We start from the raw sequence: 23,549 nt of genomic DNA on the forward strand, positions 1-23,549 counted from the left end.
TTTCTCCGTCCCTTATACTCCAGCGTAACAGCATTCTCTGAAGAAATGGGGTCTTGTCACCTTATCACATCGGGCTTGCTTGCTAATCGGGGATTCTGTGCAGGACCCACAACATTCGGCATTCGACATACGGATGCATTCAACTAAGAGCTGGACTAGCCTTTCCAGGATATTCTCTTCCCCACATCGCCATCGGTGAAAAGCGCTTCGGCAGGCGTGGTCTACGCTCAAACCCGTCTTGGATCCTTGTACGAGCAGACGAGGTAGTCGGAATAGGCTGATAGGTCTCACACCCTAGCCTACCAGGTCAAGACTCGCTTTGTGCCGTTTTCGGGGTCCCGGCAGGGTAATGAAACTGAAAAGTTATCCGCACTGGTTATACACTGAAGAGAACTAGCTAGCCGTGGGCATCACGTTGTGTATTCTGACATATTGTTCAAAGATGAATCCTCTAACAGATGATGGTGGTTTATTATTGCCACGCACACGGCGTATTTGATCCCCGGACATAGCAAACAACGACAATCCCCAGATCTCACTTCTAAATACCTGACTGCATACGAGAATTTTTATCCTGTGAAGAATCACTCATCAAGCCCATAATGTCTGTGTCGATCCTTGCCGCAGGAGACATCGTTCTCAATGACAAGCTCAACCGGACGCCGGGCCCTGGAACCGTGTACGACAGGCTCCGAGCGGCAGACTCGTGCTTTGCGAACCTCGAAATGCCATTCTGCAAGGACGGGTATCCTGCAGAAAAGTTGATCGCCCTGAGATGCGATCCGCAGCACGCGAGTGTGATCCGAGAGATTGGCGTCGACGTCGTCACGGTCGCCAACAACCACGCCATGGACTACGGCATGGAAGGTCTGCGCATGACTTCGCAAGCCCTCGACAGAGTCGGCGTTGCCCACGTCGGCACCGGGGCGGACATTTTCCAAGCGTACGCGCCGTTCCTCAAGACCCTCAACGGGGTCAGGGTGGCGTACGTGGGCGTGACGACGACGTTGCCCAACGGCGCCGGGGCGGGCGCGTCGCGACCGGGCCTGGCAGGCGTCCGCGTCTTCAGCAAATACGTCGTCGACACGGTCACGATCGACGAGTCCCCCGGGATGGCGCCCTTCGTCGAGACCGAGACGTACAAGCCGGACGAGGAGATGCTTTTGCAGACGATCCGCCGCGCGAGGACCCGGGCCGACGTCGTGCTCGTGGCCATCCACTGGGGCGTGCCGTACGGGTGGATCCACAGGACGCAGGACGAGGTCGCCACGTACCAGCGGCCCCTGGCGCGCGCGATGGTCGAGGCCGGCGCGTCGGCCGTCTTCGGCCACCACCCGCACGTCGTGCAGGGCGTGGAATGGCACGAGGGGTGCCCCATCTTCTACTCCCTGGGAAACTTCATCTTCAGCAACACCATCGTCACCCCCGCCGACAGCTGGCGCACATACCCCCCTTACGACTGGAGCAGTCTGCAGACCACGCTGTCCAACATCGGCGGACTGGCAAAAGTCACTTGGTCCCAGGGCAAAGTGTCGGGCTGCTCACTCGTCCCAATCACGATCGCGGAGGACGGCGAGCCAGTCGAAGCTACCCAACAGGATGCCACTACGCTCCTGTCGCGACTGCAGGCGTTGTCCAAGGATCGCGCGATCCAGTTCACATTGCGAAAGCAGAACGCCGGGTACGAGATCGACATCACCAAGAGAACGGGACCGAGTCTCTAGAGCGAAAGAAGGCCATGGCGAGTAGTGAATGTTTTCGTGGAGGTCTCAGGTACTTGACTGTGTTGTAAATCAAGATCAATTGAATCAACCGTGTGTCTAGTTAACCCGAAGCGTCGATCTTTTTTCAATAGAGCTCCATCGTATGATATAGTGCACTCGGAGGTCATCTTTTGTTATGATTTTAAGGTCACGCATTAGACTGCGTCCGAAGTGTTTCCAGTAAAAGCTATACTCTGTACAAATACCGGTTCTTAAACCAACGAGTCATATACGCAGCAGTGAAACCTGCGCCCGAATCGGTCCTCCAGGACTCAATGCAGATATTTCGAGGGATTATTATGTATGTGACAGATCAAAGCGCGTCGAACAAGTGCGGACCTCGTCTGATATACGCCGCTAGCTAGACCTGTACAGCCTGGACGTCCACAACGCTATGTGAGATTGCCTATTGCACAAGCTCTTTTTCTCCCTATAGCAGCTCTGTGATCGTGACAAGTCGAACTCTGTCTAAAGCTCCACAGAACATCCATGGCCACTTCTTTTACAGTGCGTAGCGGAAATACTTGTTTTCCATGTCCGTCAGGTCCAAGAACTCCTGGCCCTCGGGCTGAGGGGGGAGGTCGCCAGCAATGGCGTCGCGCCTTTTGTTCTCGCGCCAGTTGAGGAACCACAGGCCAAAGATGCACAACGACGAGGCCAGGTACACGCCCAGGATGGTGTACTTTGCTTTGGTGTAGTACGGGGGATCCTGGAACGTCTGAGGGCCGATCAGGAAGCCGACGCAGTACGCGATCAAGACCAGGGCGTTGACGGTTGTCTTCTTGGTGTAGCCTGCGACGTTGGTGCTGACGATGCTGAAAATCAGGATGAGTGGGGACGGCGAGTTGCCCAGGATCACGTAGTAGACGACCAGTTGTCCGTATCGGTATGCCGTGGGGCCCTCGCTGGCCAGGCCCGTCATGATGGCGATCGAGGCGATGCTCAGGAGCATCGCGAGAAGAGCCGTCAACATTCGATTCTTGAGTCGGCCTGCAAGGTAGGGAAAGAAGAGATTCGTCACAATCTGCGTCAGGCCACTGGGCATGCTGAGGAGGAGCGTCGTCCGGGCATCGAACCCCCAGCCTTGGATCAGTAGGGCGAAGAACAGGGTCAAGCCGCCCGATGGAATCAACCACAAGATACAAAAGATGCAACAAAGCCACGTCTGCGGTGAAGCCATTAGCCAAAATGAAAAGGTATAAGCCTGACGTTGACAATGGACTTACTCTTGGATCTGTAAATGCCTCACGAAACTGTGGCCACTTGAAAACTTTGCTCCCAATACCTTGCTGGTTGACTCGCAGACGTTCAATGGCGATGCGTCGATCGTGTTCGTCGAGCCATTTGGCCGTCAGAGGGGATTCCGGAAAGAAATAGAACATGAAAGCACCAAAGACGGCAGTGAGTCCGCCAGAGAGGACGAACAGGGCTTTCCAACCCGGAAAGGTGATGCTGGGGTTGCCCAAAAAGCCCGAGGCGACACCGTATGCGAAAGCACCTCCCCCAATCTGCGCAGCCGAGTTTCCGATGTACCAAAATGCGGTCCGTGTAGCTTGTTCATCTCGCTGATACCACCGGGCTGTGATGAGCACGAACCCGGCCGTGACTGCGCCTTCGAGGGCACCAAGGAAGAAGCGGACGACCATCAGACTCGCAAAGTTGGTACACGCGGCATGCAGACAGAGCACGCCTCCCCACGCGATAATGACACCAGAGATATATGTGGCTAGAGGATAGCGCTGCATGAGCCGGTTGTGTGGATAGGCGAATGCCAGGTATCCGAAGTAGAAAATAGAACCCAACCTGCGTCACGAAGTCAGAATCAACCGACTGTTCAACTCTCTTGGACTTGGAAAAAGCACGGCTCAACAAGCTAGGTACATACCACGCATATTGAGAGCTCGACAAATGGGTATCTTTGACGATGCCCATGACAGAAGCGTAGCTCAAGGCTGTTTTGTCGAAGTATTGCACCGTGAACGTCAAAAACATCCATGGGATGATATGACGGTCGATGATCCGCCGGATGCGCTTGTTGTCTTCAGCGTTGTACGTGACAGCTTCGCCCACAACATATGAAAGGGCGGCGTCGGCCTCTTTGGTGACTTTGACAGGTTCCTCAATGTCGAAGGTTTTTTCGGCAGCAACAGCATCCTTCCTGTCCTCGGTAGTCGACGGCATTGTAGGCTAGGAGATATACAACGTGCGTTTCTCAGAGCACCAACAGCTTGTGCATGCGGTCGCAGTCGAAATTTTGTCGGATGATGGTGATGACAATGAAGCAAGATTGGACGAACATGACCCTTCTCCCTCGACGGATATTCTCCAGTCAATCCATTGTGTCTTTATACCTGCAACGACACAGGGTCAACCCTACAGACCCAAAAAGCGAGCTCCTCTTCCCCGGATTCGACCCAGAACCAGCTGTAGAGAAGCCACGAAGAGTGCCGAGACCATGGCGATAATGATAAAAAAGGAGATAGCCTAGAGTTTTTCATTGCCTCGAGGTCAACTCCGTTGCTAATCTCGCAGTGGCAAATCTTGTCCCTTGGCAAATGCTGGAGAGTTTCTGCCCACTGGCACAAACCCCAGATGTTTCTGGGAACTAAGGAAGACCATTAGAGTATATCTGCAGATTACCCAATTGGCTCATGAGAATCTCCACAAGACCACAAGAGTCCTACTCGGTATATTTCTCCATCTTTTCCATGCCAAACATCTGTCTTCCAGCCCTGTATGGAGATGAACTGTACGGGGTGGGATGATCGTTTACCGAGAAGCGTCGCGGAGTGCTTCTCCAATCTCGCGTAAACCCGAGGTCGAGCTCCGCTCGCTGTGTCGAGTGTGCCGGCAAAAGCCCAGACAAACGTGTACCGAGTACTCTCTAGGATGAGATGTGGACATGTCCAGGTCCATGGCCGATGTTGAGATGTAAGGTTATCGTTAAAAAGTTGATACAATTCCCGCTAGTATCAGACACACAGATTCTCGAGATAACATTTTTCTTCTGTGTCTGTCTCTTTGATACATGGTATTGCTTGATCTTACCTCCCGACAACCCAGGAGTCATATCATCAACAAGATAAGCCAATGGGTTCAGAACCGGAAGGGGTCCAATCGCCAATTGTGACCCTGCCACAAGGAAAGCTGAAGGGTATCGTGCAAACAGATGGACTGCCCCAGCCGGTCGAATGTTTCTTGGGTTGCCCTTACGCGCAGCCTCCAGTGGGAGACCTCCGCTTTCGACCACCTACTGCCCTCGAGCCCTCAACGGAGACGTTTGACGCTTCGAGTTATGGCAAGGCCGCCCCAGGAAACCCTTTGATTCCGCCTCGCATCCCTCTCGTCTACGGCGAGGACTGCTTGACGGTAAACATCTTTAGGCCAAGGCCGAAGCACGCCGACGGCACTCTTTTACCAGTGCTCGTCTACGTCCATGGAGGGGCGTTCAACCGGGGTAACTCGTCCATGCAGAATACCACGTCCATGGTGGCCTGGTCAGAGCAGCCGTTCGTGGCCGTGTCGTTCAACTACCGCGTCGGAGCACTTGGGTTTCTCCCATCTAGGAGATCTGCGGAAGAAGGTATTCTGAACCTGGGGTTCCAGGACCAAAGGTTCCTGCTCCATTGGGTCCAGGACAACATTCACGCATTTGGTGGCGACAAGCATAATGTGACGCTGATGGGACTGTCTGCCGGCGCAATTGCTGTAAGTTCTCCGAAATTCCTCCTGGAAGGGAAGCAAAGCTGGATCTACGAGGTGAGGGGTGCTGACCACTCAAAACATAGATTGGACACCTGATTCTTCACTACAGCGATGATAACCCCGGTCCGTTCCACCGAGCAATCATCCAATCTGGATCTGCCACGACCAGGGACTGTCGACGTTACGACGCCGATGCGATTGAACGATACTTTCAAGACTTTCTCGCCGCGACGGGCTGCCGACAAGATCTTCCCGCGGCCGACACGTTCGACTTCCTCCGCAAGCTGCCCCTCCCTGTCATCTCTGCGGCCCAAGACACCGTCTTCAACAAGTACAAGGCTACGATGCAATGGGCCTTCCGCCCCGTCATCGACGGTGATATCATTCGCCAGGCCCCGACCGAGAGCTGGCGCCAGCAAAGGTACTACAAAATCCCCATCTTGACCGGGTTCTGTTCGCACGAGGGATCGTTGTACGTGGACAAGACTCTGTCCAAACCCGAGCAGTTCACACGGTTCATGCGGGTGCTGCTTCCCAGTTTGCCTGACGAGGACATTGCCCGACTGGATGCGCTCTACCCGGATCCATCGACCGGCGATCCCACGTACCGAGATGAACGTGTCAATACTGTCGGTATCGGACCGCAGTTCATGCGTACAGAAGCCGCGTATGGCCAATTTGCCCTCATCGCCCCGGTCCGCCAGACTGCACATTACGCCTCGTCCCTGCCGGGCGCACCGCCCGTGTACCTCTACCACTGGGACGTGTGGACGACGCTGCTCAACGGCGCCGCGCACGCAGACAACCTGAAGTACGAGACATACGACCAGGAGACCACGTCGCTCTCCGAGGCGCAAAAGGAGGTCTCGGGCATGTTCCACGCCTACCTGACGAGCTTCATCTGCAACGACGGCGATCCGAACAAGTTGCGCGGCAGGTACAAGCATCGACCAGAGTGGAAGCCCTACACCCCCGGTCAACCGCTCACCATGGTCCTGGGAAAGGGGAATAGGGAATTGGTCGGCGGCGACGCGGGTATACCGGCCGAGTTGGTCCACGAGACTTGTTATGATGAGCAGTGTAAATTTTGGTGGGAAAGGACGCCCATCACGCAGCAGTAGTTCAAAAGTAGCTATTTAATCCATATGTCGGATGAATGAGTGGAGCAGATTCGGACGCCCGGGAACTACTATGCGATTGTTTTCTAGATAACCCCCTTTAGCCCGGCTGATACCCGAAAAACTTTTATACGAGAGCAGTTACTCCCCGTTCATGTCAGCATGCTGAGCTGCCATGTATTCAGGACTGCAAGGATAGTCGATGTACCCCGCCGGACTCATCTTCAGGTAGAAGGATTCTCGATGGTAGGGGTTCAGCGGAAGACCCTCGACAAGTCTGTACGGCAAGTCGGGCGTGCTTATGTAGAAGCGGCCAAAGGCGACACACAGGTTCGAGTTCGTGTATACCTCGTCCGTGGCCTTCTTCGCCGTCTCGGCCGTGAAGCCGCCGGCGAGGATGATCGGGGCCTCGGATCCCCAGAGCTGGATGAAGGGGTCGTTCCGTCGGGTCAAGACGTGGTATGATGCGTTCGCCACGTCGCCGGCGTAGCGACTCTCTACGAGATGCAAATAAGCTAGGTCGAGTTTCTTGAGCTCAGAAATCAGGTGAGAGAATTGAGGCACCGGGTCTGCCATTCTCTGACCGTCAAAATCAGTCCACGGCGAGAGACGGATCGCAACCCGTTTGCTGTCGCCAACGGCAGCAATGAGCTCTTTGGTGACTTGCAGGGGGAAACGGGCACGGTTCTCGATACTTCCACCGTAGTCGTCGGTGCGGCGATTGCACACGTCTTGGAGGAACTGGTCTGGAAGATAGCCGTTGGCGCCGTGGATCTCGACCCCGTCGAACCCAGCCGCCATGGCATTCCTCGCCGCCGCAGCGTAGTCGTCGATAAACATTTGAATTTCCTCGTGCGACAAGGCGCGGGGTACTGGAGCGTCTTTGCTCAGGGGCACCGCGCTTGCACTGACCAAGGGGTAAGGACCACCTTCGGCTCGCTGGAGGAGGTCAGGGTCTGCCCTCCGACCCAAAGCCCAGAGTTGAAGGAAAATGAAGCATTTCTTCTCATGCACGACGTCTGTGACCTTCTTCCAAGCGGCGATGTGTTTCGAACTCCAGATTCCTGGCACATTGGCCACGCCCGATGCCCGAGGACTAATCAATGTAGCCTCGGTGATGAGAAGCGTCCCCGGCGTCGACGCACGCTGTGCGTAGTAGAGAGGTACAAATTCCATGGGAACACCGTCATCGTCGGCCCGGAATCGTGTCAATGGGGCCATGACGATCCGGTGGGCGAGTTTGGCATGGCCGAGCTGTAAAGGTGAGAACAACCGTTCACCAGACATGACGAGAGCGTTTCCAGTGCTTCAGGCGGTCAAAGTGCTGAGTTTACTACTCACATCTCCAGATTTGAGCAGGCGCAGGTGTTTTTGAGACATGCTTGGATTTGTAATCCCATACCTACTAAATTCCACATTTGAATGTCTCGATACGATTTTCCAATTCTTGTCCTGTAAATGGCTCCGTGGAAAACTGGTCATTATTCAACTTCAGTGTTCATGAAATAACATGAAGCGCGGCATTTGCCGATCTCAGATGGATCTGTCCCAATAATTGGATACGGAGTTGCGCTGGTTGGTGAGCGAGTCTCACGCTCAACCCCGTCCACGGCACGAAGCAAGGGAGTGGATAGCCTTCGACAGCGGGGAGTGATCACCATCCCTCAGGGGTTTCTGGAGTGGAGTGACCTCGATCTGTTGTTGTGATTCGGCCTCGGCCTATTGACCTTGTCATATGTCGCTTGTGATGGGAATGAACTGGCTGTTGATGTGAGGGAGTTGAGACCTAGAGCCCACGGATGCGGTAAAGCATCATCACTGCCATCTGGATAGTGCAGTGTCTTGGTGACATCTGGCACCGCTCACACTTCGTCGTTTCCAGCATCGTGCATACGGCCAGAGTGCAAATCATCGTAACGGCTGTAAGCGATCTTAGAGGTAAAACGCGAGAGTATATTAAGCCGTAACCTCTCTGTCACGGCACGTACCAAGCTGACATGACCCCCAATTGAGGCAGCTGTAACACAGCTTGCATTCGAAATTCAATGCATCTTGAAGGTTCACAATTCGCGGTGGTTGAAAATAATCATTCAAGTAATTGGTAGCAGGCCAAAACGCAAGATCTCAGCTTAAGCTTCCTCAAGTAATGCAGCAAAGATCTCCTCCGAATCAATTCCAGAGAAGTCCCATACCATTGGATCGGTGTAACTGAACGGGTAGGTTTCTGGGAAGATGGGAAGACTGGGATCTAGGCTCGATCGATTGCCTAACCACGCGGACGTGTTAGGAGGAGCCTCGGGCTCAGTAGAGAGTTGAATAGTCGAAGTCTGCAAGATCGGATTAGATTCTCCCAGCAGCTGTGAGGATGTATTCGACGGCTGGTATTGTAAGAGCACCTCAGGCCGTACAGCATGAGTTGCGGCCGTTTGATTTGGCGATGGTGTCAAAGGAAACCTGGTCATGTGATCAATTTTTTCTCTCAAAGAGATAGTCTCAGTCCTTGTCGGGTCTTGCCCATCTGACCACCGTTGCAATACGTCCAAGACCGAGGTGGAGAGATTGTCGAGGGTGGACGCGTGTGGCAGAACGGATGGCCATCGACGAGATATTTTCCAGAAGAGCACCGGAAAAGTCTTGACGTATCTGGTCAGGATGCTAACATCCTCTCCTTCCAGGTGTTGACGATCCAGAGTGGGAGTTTCAAGACTGATCAGGATAGATGAGAGCAGGTACAGCCCAGCCTCTATGACACAGAAAGCGGCGTGCCATAGCATGAACATCTTTCCTAGTCGATCAAGCACGCTGTATTCTTTGATCAAAGTTATCGACGCTTTCAGAGCTCTCTTATGCATCTCCTTGGTCGGCGCAGGGCAACGTGGAGAGGGTCGGTTCAATCTCAAGACCTGAAGTTGAAACAATACTTCGTGGAACTCAATTTTTTCCGTCAGATTGACGCTCTGGCGGACTTTTTGGTACCAAGCATCGAGCTGGGCTTGCATTTGCGCAAGCCATGCCTCGAACGAACCAGGGCCAGTGAGAGCTGTAAGCGGCAAGTCGGAATGGTACAAACCGAAAGTGATATCACACTCTATCTCTCTCAGCGACCAGATATGAGCAGAGTGTGTTGGTGTTGCTAGCGACTCCGACTCCGGGAACTGAACATTGAACACATTAGTCACTTCGAATCGGATCACGGGGAATGAAACACTGCAGGTACCTTTGCTGTGATCTCGGACCTTTTCCATTGGTATGGCAGACTCCGAACGACGTGAGCAGCCCTGCCAAAGTCAATCAGCATCACCAGAGCAAGGGTGCTGGATGTAGTTAGATCTCACGCATCTATGCCATATGCATTCCAGAACATCCTTCGTCGCGTATTCAAGACTGCTGAATTCAGTTTCAGCTGTCGAGGGATTGGTAATTCTTCATGCAAGCCGAATTGAAATGCCATTCTGCTCGCGGCTGAGGCGCAGTGGCTGACGTTGACATGTTGAGGATTCAAAAAGCCGTAATGCGTGAGAAGCTGCAACGCTTGGAGACGTTCCCACGAGGCAGTCAGTCCAACCTGCTCCAGGTGAACCACGGCGGTAGCCCAGAGACCGTATGTAGTTGACGCCGCCCGTTTCTCGTCAATGTAGCTCAGGGTGTTGGAGCTGATGGCCAGAGTGATGCATATGACGAAGGCGTCATAGCCGCTGAGTTCTGGACTCTCATACACCCTATCCCTGGCACGGTACAGATCTGCTTCGGCAATCGATGGATATTGAGGAAGATACGTCTGACAGTAGTGTTTCAACATGGCGTCAATGACATGGACGGGGATGGAAGAGATGGCCATAGGCCGCCACGACTGACCCGTCGATTCGACATTATCTGACTCGTCCCAAGCTTGATGGTTGAATTGAGGTAGAGGTGCATCAGAGAGGAAATATGTTGATGTCAGGGGAAGCAGTGGCTCTTGCTTGCGCGTTCGGCCAGTCGGTTCCGCAGTCGCCATTGCGACGCGCTGTGTTATCGTATCCACGCCATCAGGTTGTGCTTGGGTCTTGATCGCAGCGAGGTCGATCTCGAGTTGAGCAACTTGTGCCTCCAGATGACGGACCATGCTCCGAGGTTTGTCGGAACCACGAAGCGAATCGAACCCCAAGCACGTCACTCTAGCAGCAGCACAGGCGCCGCACGTCGGGTATTGGAAATCGCACTACATGACATTGTCAGCGAGCTGGAGTTGGGTGCCGGTGAGGCTTGAAACCAGGACGATGATTCATGGAATGATGCTTGCGTACTCGTATTTTTCTCTTCCGACAACGACCACACGCTTTGCTCTGGCGATGTCTCTTTGAAGATTCGGGAGTTGCAGACGCCATGACAATTGGCTCATACAGTCATGAGAATTGGAGGCATTGTCATGAAAGAATGTCATCCAGATTCAAGGTCTCAAAGCAAAGGAGGATTGATAAAAGCCGTGTTTGTGAATAGAAGTCGAGAAAAGGATCACCCCACCTTCATTAAGGTTTTCAATTGGTTTGCATTTTACGGGCATGGAAGGGGCAGCCCCAGGGATCGATTTGCCTCTCCAAATGAATAGTCTTAGGGACCTCAGGCCCTCAGGCTTCCCCGTACTCCCCCATTGCGCCCACCCCACACCCGCCCCTGACGCCTAAGGCCAACGATGCCAGGAGCTGCAAAGACTGCGTACAATCAAGTCGCTGTCCAGGTCACTTGGGAAAATACGACTTTTACGACCAACTCATATACTACTGAAAGCTTCACTGGAAAAATCCCAACTCATCGCCAATATATTCAGAGAATCCGAGCTTGCAAAAAACCGAGCAAAACTTTGCGAAACTTGTCGGTTTCGTCCGATTGTGGGCTGTGTCCTGAGTGCTCAAACACTTCCAGCTGTGCATCTGGAATGCCTTTGGCCATTTCCTCAGCAAAGCTCACCGGGGTGACATAATCATAGCGTCCGACAACGACGAGCGTAGGAGCCTATAAGATCAGCAGCAGGTCACAGAAAGAGAAGGACAGAGGAGACGTTACTTTGATATCCCGTAGTCGCTGTCGTACGTCGAAACGAGGCATGTTATAACCAAACGCCCAATTTTGGGTCTTGGAATGAAAGTTGCCACCCGGGCCAAAGAATTCGCCAGAGGTAGTAACCTGGTCCCCAGAATCCGATGTCCACTTCAACGAAGCGTGCTCTGGAGGTGCATAAAAGGGGAGCAGTTCTGCAATCGCATCCCGGTAATCCTCGTTGTTGAGCAGATTGCCGGACCAGACGCGGACCTGACGCTCCTTGTCCACCTTGACCCGATCCGACAACAAGATGTTGGCCAGAACACCCATCGCGCCCAAAGTCCCGACCGTCCACGTATCAATCAAGATCAGGCCCTTCAGGCGGCCTGGATAGTTGACAGCATAGTCAAGGGCGAGAAAGCCGCCATAAGAATGGCCAGCAAGTACAAACGTTTCTACCTGTGTCCAGGACCTATCCTCGCTGTTAGTCGTCCACGGCGCTCTTATAGCGCGTCCACATACCTGAGATAGTCGATGTCTTTCATCCAGCGTTCATGTGTGAACGGCCCACTCAAGTCAGACGCACCACTTCCCCTTCCATCAAAGACCAGAACTTGGAAGAGTGAAGAGAGATGGGCGAAACAGGCCTCGGGCTCCGCATGAGTGAACAGTCCCGGTGCTCCATGAAGGGCCATCAGCAGAGGCTTGGAGTTGGATGAGTCGTGTCCGAAGACCTTGACATGTAACCTGACGCCATCATCGACTTGGACAGTGAACTTGTTTGCTTCTACCATCGCTGCTTTATTTCGTTGAATTCGGAATGGGAACCACAGAGCCCAGGTCTGAATGATTTATCTTGCGTGATGGAAGGTTGGTCAGTCAAGCAATGCTCTTACTCTCGAGTCTCGTCTAAAGCCTCCTCCGAGGGCAAAATATAACACTTGAGAGAGGATAAGCATTATTTGTCATCTGCTCCATTTTGTGCACGAGCTTAAACAGCATATTTCTTTTTTTCCAAGATAGTGTTTGCTACTGGTAACAACAAGCAACGAGTCTGGTGGCAATGGTGAAATTCGTTTCCTTCCTGATATTCGCGGAGAAAAGCTTCATTGGGGTGCCAAGACACGGATTAATGCGGCCTTAACTGAATGCCGAGAGACAGAGGCACGTAAGGCCTCCAAGCAGCACAAGGGAGCATATGGCTGACATAACAATTGATGCGTGTTCCACATGACTTTGACTGATAAGGCAATGTCTTAATGGTCAATATAATACGTGTCTCGGCTTGAGCTTCCTGGATTCGTTCTGAGCTTCCAAAATTCTTACTCTGAAGGAGGGTCAAGGCATTACTCGTCCACGTACGGCGTCCAACGCCGTTACTATCAAACTCGTATCTATCGTGGCCAGCCTCTGTAAGAGCATCGAAAATATGGGATACAACAGTTCTCGCTGTCTGTGATTCGCATGTTGTTGGTGTGCTCGACTTCGAGTACCACCAGCCAAACCTCCATGAACATGGCCCACGTCTTTTCGCCAACTTCATGCCGCGAAGCCACGTCTCCATTGGCAGGCTTCTCTAGAGGGTCGAGCAGGGGAAGCCATCGCTCAAGAGACTGGAGATACTCGGAGTCAAGAGTGGACGGCATCTGGGTGCTTCGATATAGGAAAGGCTGTCAATTCAAACCTATCCAGTATAAGTTTGAGTCAATTGCAGGCTACTTCGTCAAAGACTAAGGTGACTTTGCTAGCCTCCGCCTCCAGAATTCTCCTTATGGGTACAGAACGCCAACGAGAAAAAGTCGAGCCACACGACAAATAGCTCTGGCTTCCCCGCTTCTCTTTTAACTTTCCGAAAGCCCGGAGTCTGAGGGAGACGAGTCGTAAAACCCGAGAGAACATGAGGACCCCGACCTGGGCACGTTCTCACGTGCTGGCGTGTCAAATCACCAGCGACAGGTTATGGTCTTGTCCAGATAGATAAAATCCACGATCAAAGGCTACTACGCCGTTCTCCATCCCCCTTTCCTTTTGGCTCAGAGGGGTTGTTTAGTTCCCATATTATCACACTCCCACAATATTGTCAGTTCCTGTTTACTCCCCATCAATCCCTTGTCATCAGCTGGGGTAACTGTGGTGTCAAGCCCATGGCTCAAGTCGATGGCTTCTGCGACCCTCGCTTTGAAAAAGTCCGCAAGGCGTTCCAAGAAGAGCTGGACACGGGCAATGAACTGGGCGCCAGCATCGCTGTCAATCTAAAAGGTGAGAATGTTGTTGATATTTGGGGAGGACATCTGGACCAGACACGGACTCAACCGTGGAACCGTGACACGATCGTCAACATATGGTCATCAGGCAAAACAATCGCGAGCCTTGCAGGCCTCGTTCAGGTCGATCGCGGTCAGTTGGACGTGGACGAGAAAGTGTCAAAATATTGGCCAGAATTTGCCGCCAACGGCAAAGAAAATGTCCTTGTGCGCCATTTTCTCTCTCATACCTCGGGCGTTTCTGGTTTCGAAAGTCCAATAACGTGGGACGAGATCTATGACTTCCCAAAGTCCACTGCTCACTTGGCCAGACAGAGCCCCTGGTGGGAGCCAGGAACAGCTTCAGGCTACCATGGAATCAATATGGGCCACTTGATTGGCGAGCTTGTACGTCGGACAAGTGGAAAGTCGATGAAAGATTTCGTTGCCGAAGAGATTGCTGGTCCGTTAGGCGCCGACTTTCAGATTGGAGCCCTGGAGCAAGACTGGCCTAGAATCTCACCTCTAGTTCCTCCACCGCCATTGGATCTAGATTTCTCAGCAATGGACCAAAACAGCGTAGCGGTGAAGACGTTCACGGCACCTCCTTTTGACGCTCTGAACGCACATAAACCAGAGTGGAGGAAAGCTGATATTGCTGCTGTCAACGGCCATGGAAACGCTAGGTCAGTGGCGCGAATACTATCGGTCATCACGCTCGGAGGCACCGTGGATGGTGTGAAGCTTCTATCACCCCAGACGATCGACCTAATATTCCGCCAACAAGCTGATGGAGAAGACCTCGTTCTCTTGATACCTCTTCGCTGGGGAATAGGATACTGCCTCACTGGCGGCGGAACAGCCAAGACTCTACCCCATTGTCCTCAGGGGAAGATCTGCTTCTGGGGTGGCTGGGGAGGAAGTCTAGGGTATATGGATCTTGATCGGGGCCTGACATTCTCCTATGTGATGAATCGAATGGCAGAAGGCACGATGCAGTCAGCGAGAACCGAAAAGTACTTCCGGGCTGTCTATGAAGCACTTGGTGTCATACTCCCCTAAAAGACTAGATCAAAAGTACTAGTCGATTTCTTGATGTATATTTGCGTCCCCAGCAAACCGAGCCATAACCGCTCCAGTCGGATACATGAAGACACCGCGAGATTGCAATCGTCACTCTTCTGGCAGTCAAGTTTGTTTCCAATAATAGTTGCTGAGGTGTTGATAGAGGAGGAAGCCGTATTCAGCACAAACTATACTGTGACAAATTTCCGTGACTTTCTAAAGACGTCGTATTTACTACTCCGAGTCAACACAGTAAGTGTGTAGAGGAAGCTTTTCACCATGCTGTGCCGCCTTCTTGTTCGCTCCCCATTCGGCAGGAACAAACCATTTGACTCCCGCAGCGATAGCCAAATTGGCAAACTTGATTTGTTGTAGGATGTTGGACGAGCTCAGGGCGCAAATCACAGCATCTTGACCTTGGGACGCCGCCTTCAGGCCCTTTTCCGGACAGGAATCATGGATTCGAAGAACCACCACCTCATCCTTGATGGAGTTGGATAAGACAACAGAATATACCGTTTTGGGCAATCGAGCTAATGGTGCATGGGATGCAGCCACCGAAGCCTGCGCCTGCTCCCATTTGTTGCTGGTCGGGTATGGTGAGAGTGGTGGTCGCAATTGACAGCCCTTCGACGTAAGCAGCAAAAACCGTGGCGAAGGATAGGAGAACGCAGGCCTGCGGCTTGGTGTCAACGTCACAACTCGCCATACCTGATGCTGGTTAGCAAGGTCATGACATTCTTACAGATGGTGTGAAGCGACTCACTGCCCAGGAAGATGCCAGACAGCGTTATGGCCACAATCATCTAAGTCTTTATCCACCCAAGATCTTTTGCAATATACCCACTGAGGCACTCTCCGAGAGTCCACATAGCCCCTGTCAAACAAGCTATCCAGCCCAGCCTCTCTCTCCGGCAACCCGTAGGATGGGGTAGCTCTTGAGCGAGGGTCACATAACCACCTCCAATCTTTCCCCAGTTCTTTCCCAGGGCTCATGGGTGCTGGTTTAAACAACGTTGAAGCTATGGGGTATCAATCTCTGAACTGGGCCTGTCCGCCAAGAGGTTGCGCTGGGACATTATGTAAACAACCGTGGCGACTTTCTCCATTGCTATTCGTGGTGAAATGGTAGGTCCGCAGGGTGAGATCTCTTGCAAGAGAAGGGGTTCCTTGACCTCCGCTAGTACCTGGATGAATTTCCTCGGACATGATTCCTGGCGCGGGCTGCCAGGAATTGATAGGAAAGTAGTTCCTAAAGGCTACGCATACTGGCACGTACAGTGATACCTCCACTACCAAACTTCTTTGACGTCGGGCCCCTGAATATTCGTCAAAGACAGTCGATTGACAGGTATACTATGGGCGGCAATCCGTCGACCAGGATATAAGTAGAGACACTAATTACCACATCCGAGCACGAGTCAATGTTACTCTATCGCCTGAGGATTAGATTGTAAATCTTATGGTCCCCAACCCCTCCAGAGTTGGATCAACAAATATTCCAAGGGATAGGGATCTGTTGGGAATCGTACCTAGCAAGTCAGCTGATATTACAAGAGTATAAATATCGACCTCGGGATGGAGTGGGCAGGAATATATATTGAAGAAGTTAGCTCAATGGTTCTGAAGTACACCTCAAAGTGGAACTTGTAGTCACAATGCGAGGTAGACTAGCCGAGAACGGAAATATTCCGTGTCCTTTCCGACCAGAAAGCTATACCCTATTTGACGGATCGTATGTTGGCGATGCTGCCTGATATCCCCACACTTAATTGGACGAATCTGAAGATGGTGAAAGTCGTTGAGCCTCAAATACTAAAACAGTAGGAATTTAATACTTCAATGTACCCAACCTGAGGCGCACCACATCAGAACCATCTCACTTCACAAAATTGAACTGTGGATGCATGTGTGAACAAGGTAGCCAGAAATAACAAAGAAAAAGAGACAGAAGGAATGCCTCTAAGCGCAGCGGCCAACCACATTGCTCATTACAACCGTACTTGCACAACATAAAGATCAACATCATCGACGACGAAGTCACAGCGGTGGACGTGGACAGACGAAAGGTGATCCTGCACCTCAAAAGCCACGGCGAATCCGATGTAGGGGGCTACGACAATGAATATGTCTGGGTTCTGACCTTCACAGAGGATGGCAATGAGGTTGAATCAACTAGGTAGTACTGGATGGAACAACCGAGGGAGCATGCAAGGAAGCAACCAGGCTGGCATGGTGATCGTCATGGAAGACTTGGAACGTCTAAATTCGGCCTGGCAATCCGAACTCAGTCCGGGGGAATTTGTGGAGACGAAAAATTAGCGCCGTGAAGGTTTGTCGTAGCTCTCGACACCAGTGTGCACACAGATATCCATGGCCCTCAATGCAAAATAATGGTCACAAGTACTTTGCATGCCGACTTAATCATCACCACATATAAGCCTATGTTTCCTTGACTCTCTGTCTGTCTGTTGGCCAGCTAAGCTCTTCACCACCACCGTAGAAATTCTCATTGGAAAATCGGTCACGATGGAACGGAATGGACTGGGGACTTACAGAGTCCTTTCCCGTACCGCGGCTGTGCGGGTGTCGCCTTTGCAACTGGGCACGATGTCTTTGGGTGACGCTTGGACCCAAGTAAAGTCTTCTCCTCCCCTTGTGTAGGCGTGTGTGTTGGAATGGCCAAGTGCTATGTCATGGTGCTCGACTCTGGGACATGGACTCGGCATCTCCGCGCGGATAGCGTTCGTGACGATATTGTCTTTAAGAACAATCGGCTGACTATCTGACTTGCCGTTCATAGATAATGGGTAGTGCTAACAAGGAAGATTCCTTCAAGCTGCTCGACACCTATTTCCAGAAAGGCGGAAACTTCATCGATACGGCGGTGAGTATCTACATGCCACTTGAGCATCTACTGCTGGGCCGTGGTGGCTGACAGTGGAATGCGACGACAGAGCAACTACCAAAATGAATTGTCAGAGAAATATGTTGGCGAGTGGATGAAAACCCGCAAGAATCGGGACCATATCATCCTTGCCACAAAGTAAGACTGTTGTAAGGAATGGCGCCCGCGGCCAACGACTTCTGACGCCTCTTGATGACAGATACACGATGCCCTATAAACTCTATGAAACGGGCCCAGGCACTGGCATCAACTACTCTGGCAACTCTCGCCGCAATTTGTACACGAGCGTGAGAGACTCTCTCCACAAGCTCCAGACGGAATGGCTCGACATCCTTTACTTGCACATGTGGGTGCGTACTTCCCTGCTTGCCGCACCTGTCGAGAAGAAACATACCCCTTATCATTGTGTCCCTGTTAGGACTGGTCTGCTTCGATCCCCGAGGTAATGGACTCTCTGCACAACCTGGTCGAGCAGGGCAAGGTTCTGTACCTGGGGATTTCTGACACTCCAGCGTGGTTGGTGGCTGCAGCCAACGACTATGCTTTGTTCCACGGCAAGACGCCCTTTTCCATCTACCAGGGCAAATGGAGTATCGTCGACCGCGATTTCGAGCGCGACATCATCCCGATGGCCCGTCATTACGGCATGGCCTTGGCTCCATGGGGGGTCCTCGGTGGAGGAAGGCTGCAATCGAAGAAATCAATCGAGGCGCGGAAGGAAACCGGCGAGGGCATTCGAAGCCATCAGGGGACAGAACAGACCCCGCAAGAGGCCGCTGTCAGCGCGGCACTCGAACAGGTCGCCAAACAACTGGGGAATGTCCCGGTTCCCGTTGTCGCGCTGGCCTATATCTTGCACAAGGCAGTGGATATCAATGTGTTCCCCATCATCGGGGGTCGACGAGTCGAGCAATTGGAAGAAAATCTGCAAGCATTGGACATCCGGTTGACTCAAAAGCAAGTCGACGCCCTGGAAGGTGTGGTGCCGTTCAACCTCGGCTTCCCAAACAACTTCATCAAGGAGAATTCGCAGGTGACAGGCAAGACATTGCCGTTCATTGATCCTGCCGGGCCAATTGTCTGGGCAAGCCGCCCTGCCCCAAAACCATAGAACACACACCTCGAACCCTAATCACATAGAACAAGAATTTAGAAGGGTAAGGATCTAGGAGCTAGATTGATCGAAAGCATTATCGTGACAAAGTGACCTCTGGGCCACAGTCTAAGGGGCAAGGCTTGGAAAGTCGTTGAGCACGATTCCTCGTGGGTCTCAATGGGGGCATATGCCCTCGAGAATAGCCTTGGTAGTTTGCCCGGTAGACGTAGGTAGCTGTACGGAGTAATATATGACCGCCAACATGGGGAAGCCCAGGAACCCGCCCAGGCTCTAGACTGACCCCAAGCTAAGGCTGGAACACCTCGTACCTTGTAATTGCGTGTGCAGCTGGGCAACATAGCAATGCTGGACCGAACAGCGAGCCATCCAACCTACATCGTGACGTTTGTTGGTCTGTACAGTCAACTGGCACCATCGGTACGCCTTACTCTTTCTCGAAGCCGGGGAGAAACTTTGAGACCTTGGGTAAAGAAATTCGCTGCCAGGAGGAAACCATGGCAGCGACCTCGCGGTTCATGGCAATGGTGTCAGACTCGTTCGGGTCCCTCAGCACATCTACTGTAACAAGTCCAAGACCCGAGGTCCCAGACTTCAACATCGACTACTCCAATACTGAAACTAGTGAGGAAAACACGGCGAACAGCCTACGAGCACACTGCTATACCTGCCAATCCGAACACCCCTGAATTCCTGCCTCATTGGGGACGGAATTCTGTCACCCACTGGGGTGCGTGCGACCGATTCCGGAAATTCCGCCAAAAAAGACGTAATAAATACGGGGCAAACCTTTCCAATGTCTGTACCTCTTCCACGACCAAACCCCAGACTTCTCTCTTGCTCCCACAAAAGAAAAGATAAAAGGCGCCGCATAATCTGCCAGGGCGTTGACAAAAGCCGTGGCTCGAAACAACAGAGAGATTCTTCAGCTCCGTCCTCGACAATATCATATCCGGCAAAAACAAAAGAGACTGTCACATGTGTTCTTCGTTTGCGTCTTTGAATCCATACCGGAATAGTTACATAGGACGCAACGTCTAATTTTCATGTCCTGGCGAGTAAGTGAGGAGCAAGCCAGCCAGCTTTCTTCCCGTTCCGATGCATGTGAAGCAGGCCGCGACTAAATCGTCTCAGGAAAGATTCAGCGCGATATACAGGCCTGCCCGGAGGAGCAAGAAGTATATCAGCCTGGAGACAGTCGACGAGCGCCACATCAGAGCCTGGCGAACGAATCGGGAATTGGTGGGAGTGGCCGCAATATATTCAATATGGTGGTGATGGGAAGGTAGTCCATGTTATCTCTAGCTTTCGTCCACAGCAGACACCGTCAGAGCCCAGAGTGCAATATGGTCCAAAGGGACTATAGGATGCTAGAATTCGGTATGTGCGAGGACAATCCTGTAGGTGACAAGACGCTGCCGACCGTCCTATAGCAGCTATTATCGAGACAAGCCATCGAAGATGCGAGTATCATGACAGACACATTCGAGCCAAAGCAAACCCGTTCAAGATACTGACCGGCATCTCGACAATATCCATGTTACCAGTAGCTGAGGTTGATGATTCCGAGTTTTGACGAGTATCAATTCCCAAACCCATGGCACAATGTTCAATTGCAGATTGTGTCACCAGAAGCTTGCGGAGGCCATGATGCTGTATCGACCAAGCTTCATAGTCTTCATTCTCCTGTTTAGGTCGCATAGATGGCAAAATTAAGCTCCTCGGGCGACTCTGCGGGACCGTTCCAGCTTCTCTCGCCCGAATCTCAGCATCTGAAGCCGCCATCAGCACTGATGACCTCGCCATCAATGAAGCTGGACTCTTCGCTCAGAAGAAAGGCGACAACGTGAGCGATCTCAGTCGGCTTTCCAATCCGTTGGAGGGCTGTAGCATCAACGAGAGGCTGAAAAGTCTCAAGTCCTCCAGCGTTGTGAACTGCTGGAGTGTCGATCAATCCCGGCGCCACAGCATTGAAGCGGATACCTCTGAAGCCGTATTCCTTCGCTGCGGCTCTGAATGATGCCATTAGTGCCATGCTTCGCAGCCCCGTACAAACTGCACCCAGGCATGCCGTATAGGCCCGTGCCAGAGGTGACGCAGACAACACTGCTCTCACGGTTCAGGTGCGGCAACATGGCTCTGATGCAGCTAAAGTGCCCTTGCAGGTTCATGTTGATCATACTGTCAAGCTCCTGGTCGCTCAGCTCTCCGAGGAAATCCGGTATCTGTCCTGCCCCAGCAATGTTTGCCGCTCCGTCGAGGTTGCCGTGCTGTCGGGGCCATGTACGACTTGATTTACGTCGAAAATCCACCATTTCGGGTGGTGCTGGGCTCGGACGCGTACTCTGCCATGTTGTACAAGCTGGAGAGAGACAAGGCCAACGTGCTATCCATGGAGAAGGTCACGAAGAGTACAGACAAGGGAGTGAGAGATTCGTGATACTACAGTTTACCGCCCTGGATTCAAGGATAGATATGAAGAAGACATCAGCCGCTGGCCCGAGATCAGACACTACAAGTAGATGGCCAGGTAGCCGACTCAACCAACCCCATCTCCCTACGTTATCGTCCTCGGTCGACTGACACACTGTCCATCATGGATGGCCCAGTCATGTTCACCAGGTGATTTCTCCCGGAACCTCTGAGGGTTCCCCATGTACATGTTGGAAAACAGGTGCCCACATCGCTGCGGCCCGTTGCGAGGGAGTACCATTCGCATACGGTCGGGGTTGCACGACCAACCTTTTCTCTCCTGAAACCTCCACAAGCTGGCCGGCAATGTCCTTGTTGTCGAGGAAATACAAGATTGCATCTATCACACTGTCCATTGACGTTGTACTACAGAACAGAGGTTTGTCATCCGGGAATGCTCAGTGCTCACAGGGAGTCCAAGTGGTGATATGCGTACTTTTCGTATCCATTTGCGTCGATCAAAGCTTGAGGGACAACCTCTGCCCTCACAATCCCGGGGGCGACAGTGTTGAGCTGAATGTTCTCTTTCTATACAAGGCTGTCAGCATCATAACACCATCGCGTGGCGGCAGGAGACTTTACTTTCTGCAGGATAGGGGCAATGGCCAGAGAAAAGCCAATGACCTGCCGTCCGTGTCAGCGATCTTCGCGTCGGGTCTACCAGACACAAAGCAGCAGATAGAGACGCAAGAAAGTGCTTACCGCAGCCTTGCTGCCACTATACTCTGGATATATTCTCGAACCATATAGCCCTGCTACACTGGCCACCGTGACGATTTGGCCTCCGGGGGTGGCATTCTGTCTCATGAAGTGTATGGCCAGCTGTACCCCATACATTACCGCCTTGAACGTCACATCAACTCCTAGGGTGTTTGGCTCCGGTGGCACCTCAGTGCTGTCTCGATGTCGGAAAATATAATAGGACGATCTCTCCACGATACCGGCATTCGGAATAAACGCATCCAGCCTTCCCCAGAGCTGCTTCACTTTCTGGAAGGCTTCCGCCTGCTGTTGGTAGCTCGAAACATCGCACTTGATGAAGATGGTGTCCGCCGATAGTTTCTCACCCTGTTCTTCGAGGATGTCGAGGATGGCGACGTGCCAGCCCCTTTTCACCAAGTTGCGTACCGCCAGGGCACCGATGCTAGTCTTCTGTACATCAGCTCCAGTATTCTTAGGGAGAGGTTGGGTCCGCTTACTGCGGCACCGGTGATAATGGCCACTTTTGCCGTATTTGGGTCATAGACAGCCATATTGATTGTTGATTTGGCGGTTGGGTCAATGTACAGATATTCATATGCGATTGATCATGTCGAGTCGTGGGACCTTGGAGACATTATGTCGGATCGCGTCACATCAAATGGTGTTAGACGAGGTAGTACTTCTAACCTCCAAAGCAAATCGTCCTGATCAACCATTCGAACCTTCAAGGGGTGAGGGGAGGAAGGGGTCCATTCGCGTGGAAATCCCGGTGCTGAAAGGGAACCAGAACGCACGGCAGCACAAACAGGCTTCGAATCTTTCCACCACAGCCCTTTAAGCTTGCCAATGGTAGCAGAAGCCTGAGTACAACCCAGACATTGAATGCACCCGGCCACCTCATGTAGAGCGCGCGGATTGGCTCGTGTCGCTTTGGCCGTCATTTTGTCGGGCGGAACATCTTCTTCACCGGATTCTGTTTCCCGTTTTGTTTACTATACAGTTGAGGTGTTACTGTTGCTACCTTTCATGCGGAAGAGACGGTTGATGGCAACATTCCGAACTTGGATCACCATGGCAGGGTCGGAGACCAGCACAAAGACCCGATGTGCTGCGAGAAGCTATGGCCAACTACTGTCGGAGATGGATTTTGCCCTCGTTATTGATGTACGTGGGACCCAGGAACCGTCACGGCAGCAATTCTTGTGGAAGCCATATGGAATCCCTCACGATGAGGAGCTCAGCTACCTTTCCACCCTAGTTCACGTCCTTCGCTACAATTGCAATACCTTGTACCATGGCCGACCTAGGTTCTCCCCTGGTTCTCTAGTGGCTGGTAGACCCCTGAGTTTGGTAGGAATCCAGATCTTCTCCGATAGTTGCGAGCTTTAGTAAGGCGGAGTGGCAGGAAGAATCTGTGTCGACCCGACGAAGACGACTTGT

General features: G+C 52.3%; 9 protein-coding genes across 9 annotated transcripts; 4 read left to right on the forward strand and 5 right to left on the reverse strand.

The window, feature by feature from the left end:
- Positions 1-602: 602 nt before the first annotated feature.
- On the forward strand, positions 603-1,724 carry AYO21_00553 (hypothetical protein; the record flags this gene model as incomplete). Its single annotated transcript, XM_022650543.1, has 1 exon — positions 603-1,724. One exon carries the CDS (start codon positions 603-605, stop codon positions 1,722-1,724), a length of 1,122 nt encoding a protein of 373 aa, XP_022517157.1.
- Positions 1,725-2,265: 541 nt separating this feature from the next.
- On the reverse strand, positions 2,266-3,944 carry AYO21_00554 (hypothetical protein; the record flags this gene model as incomplete). Its single annotated transcript, XM_022650544.1, has 3 exons — positions 2,266-2,928; positions 2,990-3,566; positions 3,649-3,944. The coding sequence occupies 3 exons, from the start codon at positions 3,942-3,944 to the stop codon at positions 2,266-2,268; spliced, it is 1,536 nt and encodes a 511-aa protein (XP_022517158.1).
- A 909-nt stretch (positions 3,945-4,853) lies between these two features.
- AYO21_00555 (hypothetical protein) lies at positions 4,854-6,589 on the forward strand (the record flags this gene model as incomplete). Its single annotated transcript, XM_022650545.1, has 2 exons — positions 4,854-5,471; positions 5,552-6,589. The coding sequence occupies 2 exons, from the start codon at positions 4,854-4,856 to the stop codon at positions 6,587-6,589; spliced, it is 1,656 nt and encodes a 551-aa protein (XP_022517159.1).
- A 138-nt stretch (positions 6,590-6,727) lies between these two features.
- On the reverse strand, positions 6,728-7,873 carry AYO21_00556 (hypothetical protein; the record flags this gene model as incomplete). Its single annotated transcript, XM_022650546.1, has 1 exon — positions 6,728-7,873. The coding sequence occupies one exon, from the start codon at positions 7,871-7,873 to the stop codon at positions 6,728-6,730; it is 1,146 nt and encodes a 381-aa protein (XP_022517160.1).
- An 842-nt stretch (positions 7,874-8,715) lies between these two features.
- Positions 8,716-12,399, reverse strand: AYO21_00557 (hypothetical protein; the record flags this gene model as incomplete). The annotated part of the gene is made up of 6 exons (XM_022650547.1): positions 8,716-9,741; positions 9,804-9,864; positions 9,922-10,787; positions 11,426-11,578; positions 11,630-12,077; positions 12,128-12,399. The coding sequence occupies 6 exons, from the start codon at positions 12,397-12,399 to the stop codon at positions 8,716-8,718; spliced, it is 2,826 nt and encodes a 941-aa protein (XP_022517161.1).
- Positions 12,400-13,749: 1,350 nt separating this feature from the next.
- On the forward strand, positions 13,750-14,910 carry AYO21_00558 (hypothetical protein; the record flags this gene model as incomplete). Its single annotated transcript, XM_022650548.1, has 1 exon — positions 13,750-14,910. One exon carries the CDS (start codon positions 13,750-13,752, stop codon positions 14,908-14,910), a length of 1,161 nt encoding a protein of 386 aa, XP_022517162.1.
- A 2,809-nt stretch (positions 14,911-17,719) lies between these two features.
- Positions 17,720-18,932, forward strand: AYO21_00559 (hypothetical protein; the record flags this gene model as incomplete). The annotated part of the gene is made up of 4 exons (XM_022650549.1): positions 17,720-17,800; positions 17,871-17,959; positions 18,021-18,171; positions 18,240-18,932. The coding sequence occupies 4 exons, from the start codon at positions 17,720-17,722 to the stop codon at positions 18,930-18,932; spliced, it is 1,014 nt and encodes a 337-aa protein (XP_022517163.1).
- Positions 18,933-20,700: 1,768 nt separating this feature from the next.
- On the reverse strand, positions 20,701-21,250 carry AYO21_00560 (hypothetical protein; the record flags this gene model as incomplete). The annotated part of the gene is made up of 2 exons (XM_022650550.1): positions 20,701-20,947; positions 20,997-21,250. The coding sequence occupies 2 exons, from the start codon at positions 21,248-21,250 to the stop codon at positions 20,701-20,703; spliced, it is 501 nt and encodes a 166-aa protein (XP_022517164.1).
- A 300-nt stretch (positions 21,251-21,550) lies between these two features.
- Positions 21,551-22,660, reverse strand: AYO21_00561 (hypothetical protein; the record flags this gene model as incomplete). The annotated part of the gene is made up of 5 exons (XM_022650551.1): positions 21,551-21,755; positions 21,817-21,935; positions 21,990-22,031; positions 22,110-22,559; positions 22,607-22,660. 5 exons carry the CDS (start codon positions 22,658-22,660, stop codon positions 21,551-21,553), a joined length of 870 nt encoding a protein of 289 aa, XP_022517165.1.
- Between the last annotated feature and the right edge of the window lie 889 nt (positions 22,661-23,549).

Source organism: Fonsecaea monophora (genome assembly GCF_001642475.1).
Source record: "Fonsecaea monophora strain CBS 269.37 chromosome Unknown Scaff2, whole genome shotgun sequence".
NCBI lineage: Eukaryota > Fungi > Ascomycota > Eurotiomycetes > Chaetothyriales > Herpotrichiellaceae > Fonsecaea > Fonsecaea monophora.